The sequence below is a fragment of the Chanos chanos genome, chromosome 1, assembly GCF_902362185.1.
Source record: "Chanos chanos chromosome 1, fChaCha1.1, whole genome shotgun sequence".
Classification (NCBI taxonomy): domain Eukaryota; kingdom Metazoa; phylum Chordata; class Actinopteri; order Gonorynchiformes; family Chanidae; genus Chanos; species Chanos chanos.
The window spans coordinates 51,575,046-51,587,027 of NC_044495.1; the positions used below are offsets into that span (position 1 = coordinate 51,575,046).

The window sequence follows — 11,982 nt, forward strand, 5'->3', positions numbered from 1 at the left end:
AGGACTGAAAAAATGGATTTGATTTCAGCTTCAGCTATTAGGCCTCAGAAGCTGGATCTGTTTTTAGGCCCTGTTTACACCTTGCGTTAAGATCCGATTTTGGTGATCCGATCACAAGTGGACAGCTCTAAGTACGTCCGTTTACACCTGGCTTTAGAATCCGTGCCTCGAATGACCACTTGAGATCGGGTCTCACTTCCCTGCTCTATATGCAAATAAACACGTAGATCATTTCCAACACGTTACCCATTTCATTGAATTTCAGTTTTCTTTTGTTTTTGTTATTTTGATTGGAGATAGTGTTTACGGCATGTGAAATGTCAGACAAATTTGGTGATCACTGATCGCTATTTTGGTACATTAAGTTGTTTTCTTATAATGGGTGTCAGTAGAGAAGAAAACGCTCAACATGAGATAACGACCATACTCCTAGGATTTCGATTTTGATTTTTTGACAGGAGGAGGCGTTTCTGACAAGAGATGTCCGTGAGAAATTTGGTGATCATCGACCGCAGTTTTGGAACATTAAGCTTTTTCACGTTACACGTTCTTGTTTTTAATCGGCGGAGGCATCAATACACTTCCTGTGCATAGTCTGTCGGAGATTAAAAGAAGAACAAGAAAAGAAGCAGAAGCAGAAGAAGAAATCAAAACTATAGCTATCTATTTTGCCTGTTGTTGTTGCTTGTTGTCGCACTTAAATATGATGCCGTTTGCGAGCTAATGTGTACATACGAATGACTTCGTACTTCCGCGTAAGGAGAGGACGTCAGGTGAGTAGGCGGTCGTTCAGTGTGGTCAAGATCCATTCGGGTTTACACTGCTATAAGACTGTGGTCATATGCGGTCCAGACCACCTCTGAATGTGGTCTGAGTGATCGGATCATGATGCGACATCAATGCGCATTGGATGCATTTACACCTGTACTTTTGAGCTGTCCACTTGTGATCGGATCACCAAAATCGGATCTTAATGCAAGGTGTAAACAGGGCCTTAGAGAGATGAATATTAAATTCTGCCATATTTATTTGGCTATCTGGTGCTAGAGCGATCTTTGGGTTAAGTGTCTGATTTGGTGTCAGACTGTCACAATGAAACCTTAATCAATCCAGTCTCAAAATACAGTCAGATGTTGCCTATCCAAGAAAATGAATCCCTTACTGCCTCGAATAATAAGGCTATTCCCCTTACCCAAGCCACTGGGCTAATGGATTTTTTTGGGTGATATTATTCAACTCCGTCAGTCTTTTGCAGGATTGCAAGGTGAACTGACTCATCATTTTGGAACGTCTTCCATGTGCTTAGTGGGTCGAAGTCTGGAAACAATGTGCTGAGATTCTATATAAATAAAACCACATGATGTTTGATTCCTGTATTTTTGGCTTAATTTGACCCAGTGTTGGCTTGAACCTGGGTTTAAAACGACATCTACCTGCTAGGTTCGCCTAGCCTCTTTTAGCTGGAATAAAATTGCTCATAGGTAACGAACTCTATTTAAAATAAAAGCTATGGGCAACAATATTCTCGTTCTGTTTAACTGTTTTTTATTGCCAAGTCACCGTCAGGAAAACTCAAATGGAATACAACTCATTCTCATATGTTAAAAATTATTGTTAGAAAGTTTTTAAGCCTGTCAGTATGGGTTGTGGCTGTGTTTGAAGTGTTGTCGTCACGTCGTTTGCTGGTTCTCTATGTGTAAGATGTGAAAAAGTATCAGGAATTTTAAACGGCGATATTCCAAGACTTTTAAATAATTGCACAACCATATATAGTCATTTTTTGGGTTCCAGCGGAAGACAGACCTGATCGGCTCTAGGACCCTTGACACAAACTGAACGTCCTACTGCTCCCCCGCAAGCATGTGATGTTGTGTCATCTGAACCGTCAGTTTCTTGCGTTTTCCTTAAGGTGAAAGGAAGCTGAATATTCTACAGGCATAACTAAGTGTTTAAACAACCTCTTCAGAAATGGATTGTGGAATTATAACATCTAAATCCGTCCTTTTGCTTCTGAGCGTAATATTTTGGGTAAGTACGTTTCGAAGTAGCCTATTAATTTTTAAAAACGATAACCAAAACTGAGCTGAGCCCTGGTCAACATCAGCATTGCTTAGCCCACGAAATTACAACTCGTGGGGAATCTGTTCATTTTCGCTGTTCTTTTGTCTGTCTTTACACTAAGATTACACTTTTCTTAACAAGTACTGTGATTTTTTCACCATTGTCTTTGTTCACTTCCCACAAGATCAAATTGACTTAAATCTGTTCCGCCTGTGCGGGGCACATTGCCATGGAAGACTGTCTCGAAAGCGTTTGAAACTCGTTTAATTTCACTCACGCTTGACTAGGCGTAAATAAAATCTTCACGAAGAACTTCCATTTGTTAAGTTGTTATGCGAGACTGCTGAACAACTTTGCCGTAAACCACGTTCTCGAGTTACCTGGACACAGCCCTCAAACAAAATCTAAAAGAGCGTAATTTAATAAAGCGTGAATAATTTGAAACCTTCCTGTTTGCTTTGAATTTACCGACATAGCAAAACACACTGAATTGGCCTACTTTTTTTTTTCTTTCTTTTTGCAAATGGAGATCTCAGTCTGAATTATGGGTTTGCTTCCTGATTCGCTGGCAAAACATGGCCTTTGATCAAGGATTATAACTGTAGACCTAGATGAATCTTCCTGTAATTAGGCTAATGGTGATAATACAGTCACCTGACTATCTCGCTGCGTCATTGTCAGAACGAGATCATTACACTACACGGGGACATCTAGAAAATAATGGTGCAGTAGGCGTTCCATCTCTCAAAATCCCCTCCTGTTTTGATCTTACTGTACAAAGCCGTTGAACTGTCAACTAAAACGGAATAAATACGCCATAAGCTCGGTGAACAGAACGCACTGAATGTTTGTGTACTTCTCGTAGTTATTACTTGTATAATATGTGTGGTTGTAGCCTCACTTTGATATATTTTCCCAATATCTTTGTGTAGGAAAAAGGAAAACTGAAGCAAAAATGCAGTTTCAGAGGGTTAAACATCAGTCAAGAACCCTGCAACATTTGCGATGTATTCATATACTTACTGTTAAATTTACAAGACGTATTCGCAGTGGTAGAAGCGATCTCAAATCAGATCTATTCTAAAAGTACTGCAGTTCAGTAAAGAGAGTTTTCAGATATCCTTAACCTGTAGCAGCATTTTCTGAGGCCATAGTTTAGACATCTGTTACGGTATAGTCCACAGAATTAAGGCATCATTAATGGTTGGTCAGAAAAAGAGTTCAACCAGTGAGTATTTCTATGCCTAATTACAGGACCTCTAAATTTCTACTCTAAAGAGAATTTTAGCTTTTGATTCCCCCTCCCTTATTTTGTGTGTGCATTTTTTCCCTCTCATATCTGAGGCACAAGACCCAAGTTCCAGGAAAGATTAAGGGGAGGTTACTCTCAGTCCTGTGACCGCAGTTCGATTGTGAGAGAATCAAGTCATGTGTTATGCTTAGGGAAAAGGTGAAATTGCTGATCAATAGTGAATCACAAACATGAGGAATGTTTTATCAGCCTTTTAAAAAAACCTCTTCCTCAAACATTTGAGCTGAACAGAACAAATAGAGTTAAAAGTAATGCAGTGGTTATGTTTGTACCACTGTTTTTGACATTTACTTTACTGACGTACTTTGCTCTCTGTACATTTTTCTCAACCATATTGTTAAGCTGATTTTTTTTTTCATTTAAACTTCTTATCATATGAACAATTAGAATGGGGTTTTTAAAAACAATGCTCTGTCTTTAATGTCCTACACCCCCCCCCCCATTTCCCCAAAAACATAAAAAAACACAGTCTTTGTTTGACTGGCTCTCATATGCTTCCTTCTCCCTTAAGGCCGCAGGATGTGGACTTGCCTATGTTGGAGCTTATGTCATTAAGAGTTACAACAACTTTGAGCACTTCATGGAAGATAAGTACACTCTCATCCCTGCAGTTATTATCATTGGAGCGGCTGTGGTCTTGTTCATCATTGGGACAATTGGCTGCTGCTCTACGCTGAGGGAGTCCACGCTTGGCTTGAGTTTTGTAAGTAGTGGATGTTCAGATGGTCTGTCTTCGCAAGCTTGGTTGCTAAGAATTTTTTTGTTTATTTTCACTGAGAGCAGAAGTCATCATGCATGGTTTCAACCCCCTCGTTTGTTTCGGTTCCTCTAAGCCGTTATTTTTACAGCATGGTTTACTTTTTTTTTTTATGTGGGAGGGACATTCCGTAATGACTGTTTCTCTTTTATTTACATGTAGTTCATGATTGTCATCCTGCTCATCTTTGCTGCCGAAGTCGCTGCTTTCGTGTTCGGCTTTATCTACAGGGGAAAGGTAAGATTTTCTCTGTACATCATTACCTATCTACAATAACTGTACATTCTCTTGTTTCATTCAGCAATGCATAGATGTTTTGAGTGGGGGTTTTTTGTATGTATGGTAATGTATCAGTTGGGTATTTTTACAGATAAATGGTAGTTTGGAACGCTCAATGAATGACACCTTCAGTAAGTATGATGGGAAAAACTCTGAAAGCAGAGCAGTGGATTTCTTGCAATCTCAGGTAAGAGTTTGCTTTGAAAAGGTGACTGCTGTAATGCGCTCACATCTTTCAAAGTTTTTGTTGTTGTTGTTGTTGTTGACACGACTTTCCAAGAGTGAATTTACACCTGAGGTGACAATAAAAATGTTCACCAAATGACCATATGAATCTCTTTTTCTCTTCGCTCTGTGTAGTTGCATTGCTGCGGCGTGAGGAACTACACAGACTGGTTTGCTACGCCGTGGTACAGCTCCAACAATAGCACTGTTCCCCAATCCTGCTGTAAATCCAATGCCACTGGATGCACTGGACGAATTGACCAGCCAGCGTTGTTGAACACTGAGGTACATTTCCAGCCATTCATCACACATGTTATCGTATGACTACGCTAGATGATGTTCATCGCTCTGAAATACCTGAAATACTCTGAAATAATATATATATTCATAGGGATGTGAGACCAAACTTGAGAAGCTTTTCCAGGATGTTCTGAGCTACGCCATGCTGGTGGTCTTGGGCTTTGCCATTGTCAAGGTAAGTTTGCGCTAAATTGTTTTCTTGGTAACCATAATAGAGCTTACTGCCATGTAATTCATTTTAAATGCTGAGCTTTATTTTTCAGGACAGTTGTTAGTTAAATTCTCCCAGTTTAACAGGCTATCTCGATTACAATTCAGATTTTAATGATTTTTTTTTTTTTAATATGACTGGAAATATAACTTTTTTTAAATATGACTTTTTTAAATACGACTATTTGAATATGACAAGAAGATGTACTATCTTGTGTTACAGAGGACCTTTTGAGTTTCACTGAATACAGCTCGTGTTTTCATTCACTCAGTCAAGACCGTTTTATTCTTAAACGGATGTTTGTGTCTCTTCCTCAGCTTTTTGGGATGCTCAGCATTTGTGTTATCACCTGTAGAAGCAGAAGAAATGACTACCAGCCTTTATATGCATGATGGCCTAAATGAAAGATTGATGAATCAGCTCCTGAAGTTTCTGCACTCCACTGTAGCACAATGCTAACTTCACTAGCGTTTGTGCAAGCTGTGACCTAAGTCTTCTTGTAGCCATCTTAAGGATTAACAGTCCAGCACACAACCTTTTTTTTTTTTTTTTGTCTTGATTTTTTTGATTGCTCATATGCTAAACCTGCACTACAAAACTTTGTGGAAATTAACTGATAATATTTTCAGCTCTGACTTTTAGATCTACTCTTTTAGATTATCCCTTTACTTATTAAATCACAAAAAATCTATATCTTTTGTTCACTAAAATATCAATTTGGCAAACCATTATTGCTAGCTTTATAAGTCGTATACAAACTGATGAACTATTTTTTGTGTGTGATTAGCACATATGATTGGCCAGTGAATGGTGAGAGTACATTATATGTGGCTATTTTTGAGCCGTCTGTGGTCTAAATGACAAAATACATACATTTGGGTTGTTGAAAATAGTGTTAGAAATTGCTGTAGTAATTGGGGTCCTCTGGTGTACCACTTTAATTCACACATCATGTGTACTAACTGTAAAATACACAAGAGGGCACTCTAATGACAACTTCATAAAGGCTTACTTTACCTGTTTGTTGCTGTTTGTCATTTTATACAGATCACTTACTTGTGTAGTTAGACTCACAGAAATATGCCTTCAAAGAGGTTTTTAATGCATTTTTAAAATATGGTATCTAAATAGGAAACGTCTTGAGTGAGTTACGGCAAAAAGAAAAGACACTCAGCAGGAAAGAGACAGATAAACAGAGTACTATAAGATGCTCCTCAAACCTAACAATATTTCAGCCTTACCCTTTGAAATCCTTAAGATCTCTGTTTTTCCTCCAATGACATACGCTACCGACCCCCCCCCCCCCCCCCCTCCAGTTACATATACTAACAATTTTGTATCGCTGGCCAAGGAGTTGACACATTTGAAATTGTTCTGTGTTTAGAGGGCAAGGAGGGGATCAGCATATTTGGATTTAAGAACCAGCTGAACTGGTTTTATCAGGTGTTGTAATACATTGCTTTTGAACTCCTGCGTTGTGACCCAACAGGACTGCACATTTCTGTTAGCGTTAGCCCACCTGATTCAACATGCTACTTGGAAAAGGAAGCTTTGCTAAGTCGAATCTGGTGTGTTGGTGCTGGGATATATGAACGAAATATGCTTTCCTGTGAGTCTCAAGGACTGAGTTTAAAATATCTGTTGCAGTGAATAGTTTGAATGATTACCTCCTGCAAATATGGTCTTCAAAAACCATTGGAAAATCACTGTGTCAACATTATGTCAACATGCTGTTTAAAGTGGGCGAGTGTTGCATTCATGATTCATTGTTGCTATTGTTCATTTATTATCATTTGCCTGGAATATGATATGCCTGGATTTATGATAAATGATAGCTCAATACATTGTTACTTTGAATGTTTGTAATCCTAAATGAAGGCATAATATCTTGATATCTTGTCTGTTGATTTTGTGAATACAGTTGTGCAAAAGTCCAAATTTTATTGTGCCATACTTGTTTCAAAGCAGCAAGTTGATTTGCCTCGAAAAAATGTCCCTGCTCATTCAGATAAGTTGTAGGCGTTGACTTTAGTGGTTATCTTTGACATTTGGGGACACACATCAATAGATATCACTCATGACATGCTGGCCTTTCTAACATGGAAAAAGCATCATCAAGTTTTCCTTTGCCCTTTCATGTCATCAAACTAGGCACCATATGTAAATTAAGCACTATTTAGAATTTAGTAATTTATGTACTACTTTAGATCTTCTGTCATCATTTAAGACTTATAATGTTATGCATTTTACTGGGAGTGTGCATCCCTTTGGCTTCAAATAGAATATTGAATTTCATTCGTTAATAGCAGTGTACTACTAATTAGCGATACCGTTATTGGTAATGCAGTTTTAAATAGTTATTGTGAAGCCACTCAAATTTTTTTTCTGGCATTTCAAAGTAAAATCCATGACCCAAAACAAATGATACTAGTACTGTTCACAGCTTGTAGTAGCAACATCAGCCAGCAGAGGGCTCAAACATTTCCCAGCATTAACAGTTTCCACGGGCTGCTGACCAGAGCACAGTGCTGGACACTGGTATAATTGAAAGAACTCATTTCAGAGGTCATATTGGATTACGCCATTCTGAGCAGGTAATAGGTGATGGTAATGTTTCTTTTAATCTGTCTAATGTTGTTTTGAAAGGTTTCCTGTGTTTTGCAATGTTATTTAATGCAAAGCGGTCCATATGTAATGACAGAACATAAACTGAAATAACAATCAGATTACTTACTTATTTCATTGCATTATGTTTAGTGAGAACAGTTCACGTTTTTGCATGATGCCAGGAATAATAGAGTTTGCTTAGCATCTCCAAAAGGCAAGGCCTAAGCAATTGTGTTACAAGAAACAAGACATATTGTATAAACCTCAGGTAACTACCAAAACAAACAGAGGACTTGGGCAAATGACAGAAAACACACTGAAAGCAGGTGATACCACAAACTTGTGGTTCAGTGTTTAACATCCATCATCATTTCAGGAGAGGAAGAGATCTCGGTGACTCACTGAAAAAAGACGGACGATTTTTGGAGTGTGTTTGACAGAGGCCTCCGTGGTAAAGACTTTCCTTGTACACAAGAAAAGGTTAAGGTGATGTAGGCATGGAATTCCAAAGGAAAGGCATCATCAGTGCAGATCAGCGGGTGCATGATATATCTGCACCAATGTGAAATGCAAGGCAAAACAGAAAACCGGTTCAGAATCAGATGACTGTAAAATATCAACTGAGAGTGCGCAAGCAGTTTCATCAAGAAGGGTCGGTGGAGAGGGAAAATGCAACACGAAGAACGCTAGGGTCAAGCTCCAGTTTATAAACCACTTACTGTGCCTAAAAACGTATGCTTGTGAGAAAAAGAAAGGAAAGAATACATGCAGCCATCTGCTAGACAGTGGCAAACATCATATGGTTATATGAGTCAAATTTTACCCTCTTCTCAACAGGATGAATGCTCATGTCACCCAATGGTAACCTTTGTCCTACTTTGAAGAACTGTTATCCTGACGTGTTTGGTCTCTTCCAAGATGACAATGTCCCGTCTATCTGGCACAAGAGAGTCATGGAATGATTTGATGAGCGTAAAACAATGAAAAACATATGCCAGGGCTGTCGTAATCACTAGATCTCAACCCACTTGGACAGTGGCAGATATTGGAGTACAGCCGAGGGCCGCATTCTCTGAATGGTGTCGCCTCCATCCAATAGAGTTGCATACTCTTGTCAATTCTGTGCCAACATTTTTAATGCAGTTCTGGCAGCTCTCAGTGGTCCAGTTCCCCGGTTAGACACTTAATATTTGTGTTTGTTTCAAAAGGTATATCTATATATTTGAGTTGGTCCATATTTGTTGTGTTTCACCCTATTAAATCAGATATGGTGATCAGTTTTGTTTGATTTGTGATTGTATGACAGATCTGAACTTGTCACTGATCAACAGACCTCCAGTTGGGTCAGATGACTAGTTCTCTGATCTTTCATATTTTAACTGAAACTTTTTTTCCATACAGGTCACCCTCATCTGAGATTTTCCATGGGGGAGCTGAGTCAGGTGTTTTCTGTGAGGGAATTCAGAGCAGCTCCTAATTTATTTATCCCACCCCCCCTACATTGAGTGTTCTGGGCCGTAACCTGACCCTTGTGATGATGAGGCACTGGGAGGACAGCCAAGCATACTGTCTCTCAACGGGGTTCCAAGGACTCTGCATCTCACATCTCAGCACTGCTGGTACTAAAGTTTAACTCCTTATGGGCAAGCATTAATGACTGCGCAGGTCCATCTCTATTCCGTAAGACTGTTACATCCACAATAATGCACCTCTCTCTCTCTCTCTCTCTCTCTCTCTCTCTCTCTCTCTCTCGCTCTCCCTCCCCCTCTCTCTCTCTCTCCCTCTCCCTCTCTCTCTTTCTGTTTGTGTGTGCCGTATTGCTACAGTATTTTCAGCCTAAATCATTATTGTCTGTTTGCTCTGTTGAGCTGGTAATTTAATTAAATTTTCCATTAAGACAGGAGGACAATGAGATGCATACTGGATGCGAGAGCAGTGAGAGGTCATATCTACAAAAAAAGAGCTTGTATTAAATTTAATATTTGCTTTCATCTCTGTCTTTCTCCCTATGCCAGCAATACATACTGAGATGAATAAGCTGATACTGGTACTGATATTGATACTGCACAGACACACAAGCAAGACTAGTTCAGTGAAGGTTAGTGAATACTTCAGAAATGTTAATCCGCGTTTGAAATTGACTTACTTTAGTTTTAGGTTTTACTGTTATATGCCATATCTGTGATGCAATCGAAAGTATTCTTCCTTATACATCCGAAAACCATAATTTAAAATTCAGCAACTTGACTTCCCATCTCATGCACTCATGTGTGACTATTCACAGCGTGACAAAAACCGACGCAGTGACTCGTACTTCGTTAAGCCTTTGCGCTGACTGAAGATAGCACAAGGGTATGACAACGGTGGATTATACTGTCGTATTTTTTTGGAGCTCATTTTGTTTACTGTTTCGTCGCAAGCACGCAGGTGTTAAGATAACGAGGTTGATTGACGAGGGACGCCGTGACGTCATTTGGGGGGCACCGAGGAGTTTGGAGTCAAGTAAAGCTTGGAGAACACAGAAGAGGCGAGAGGCTGAAAGAAAACATGGGGATAGGGGTCTTAAGCATTAGTGCAGCGTTTTCTCTACGTTGCTTTTCTCACTCTGAGCTTATCACGGGGCAGATCGAGGACTGATACTGTCCAGGAACATTCTTCACGCAGCAAAGCACCGTATTCTGAAATCATAGCCTTACGGATCATATTAGTACAATTCCACATATATTTATTTACAACAAACCACAAAGAGAGAAGACATGTGGACACTATTAACTTATACGGTGGAAACCCGGCCAAAGGTTTTTCTTTGGAGCTTAATCTTTTAAAGCTCACAAAGGCATGTTACGGTAAGAGGTTTCTCTGCATCGCTGCTGCTGCCTTTGTAGTTTTCTCAATGGATGGGCCGACAGATGAAAAGATAGGCTACTGTTATCAAATCTCGCTGTGCGGTGCTTAGAGGTAGCGCATCTCGTGTCTCCGAGCATTATTCTCGACTCTATATCACTTCAATACAGATTGGCGATCGAACCCGATTTTAATCTGCTTACTGCAAACGGGTTAGACTGTCCTCATGTAGTTATGATACTGACGTTATAGTATTGCCACACACAAAGCCGCAGCAGCTTCTGTTGTGTGGCTATGAACAATGCGACGTAACCAATAAAACTAGAGCAAAAACGATCAGTTCTGCTCTTTGTCATTGGTAGTTAACAAGTTGCTGTTTATCTTTTCTTTTTACGTTTTACAATTTAACATACGCTGAAGATGTTCAAGTTTATTGTATATGCAACAAAACATGCGTTGGTTTCATATTGTGGTATTACTATTAAGGTAATCTAACGTAAGAAGAACTCTGATCGGTAGACATTTGTCACTCTCGACTGATTCTAAATCAGATTAGCTTGCATACTCAGCGCCATACCACCATGCATAATTGATAAAGTTGGGCTGTACAGACTGCTGCACATTAGATGCTGCTTCCTCTTCATCACCAAAGGGACCCATTTCCCAGAGCGTACTGCACGTATGATGACACTTTTCTTTACAGGAAATATATACAATCTAGTATTGAGAGTAACGCGTGAAGCAACAAATTATGTTATGTTTTAGTGAGGTAATAGCAAAAAAACGACGATTTGAATTCAATAAGTTCGTAATTTAATTGTGTAAAACTGTTACATTACGAACATCTTAAGTGTTGTGTTGTCACCATTAACACAGGCTCCGTACTTTAATTGGTTGTCCTGCAGGTTTATCTAACTGAAGTCTGTATAACAAACTGTATCCGTTTGTTTTTATTATGTCTGTCTATTTCCAGTGCAGTACGTTTAGTGCAGTTATGAGAATGCTCTTCTTGTCAGTAGAGCCCTGTAAACTATTTGTGAAGTGAATGACTTTGATACATTCTGGGCTTTGATCCTCCTTTCTATACTTTTCATTTCACACCACTAGTTAGGAGTAAAAGTAAAATCCATTGATTCTGAGTTAATGACAGGGGAAGGACATCTCTTGAATAACATATTAGCAAAAGTGATGGAGGAAATATTATGTGTGATCACAGTTCTATGACGTCTCATGCATGAGAAGAGCTTTAATCATCGAACTTCATTTCCAGTCTTGCAATGTTCATTATAGCTCTAAAATTACTTTCCGTCATCTGTATCTGTATTGTATTTTCCCCCACCTTTGTCCTTGTCTAGCTCAGTTTGTCCCTGTCTGTCTGCCCACAGC

General features: G+C 39.2%; 1 protein-coding gene across 1 annotated transcript; it reads left to right on the top strand.

Moving 5' to 3' along the window:
• The first annotated feature begins 1,900 nt into the window (after positions 1 to 1,900).
• tspan36 (tetraspanin 36) lies at positions 1,901 to 7,037 on the top strand. The gene is made up of 7 exons (XM_030777710.1): positions 1,901 to 2,028; positions 3,885 to 4,076; positions 4,293 to 4,367; positions 4,501 to 4,596; positions 4,770 to 4,919; positions 5,026 to 5,109; positions 5,463 to 7,037. Exons 1-7 carry the CDS (start codon positions 1,969 to 1,971, stop codon positions 5,535 to 5,537), a joined length of 732 nt encoding a protein of 243 aa, XP_030633570.1. The 5' UTR covers positions 1,901 to 1,968; the 3' UTR covers positions 5,538 to 7,037.
• Positions 7,038 to 11,982: the final 4,945 nt, after the last annotated feature.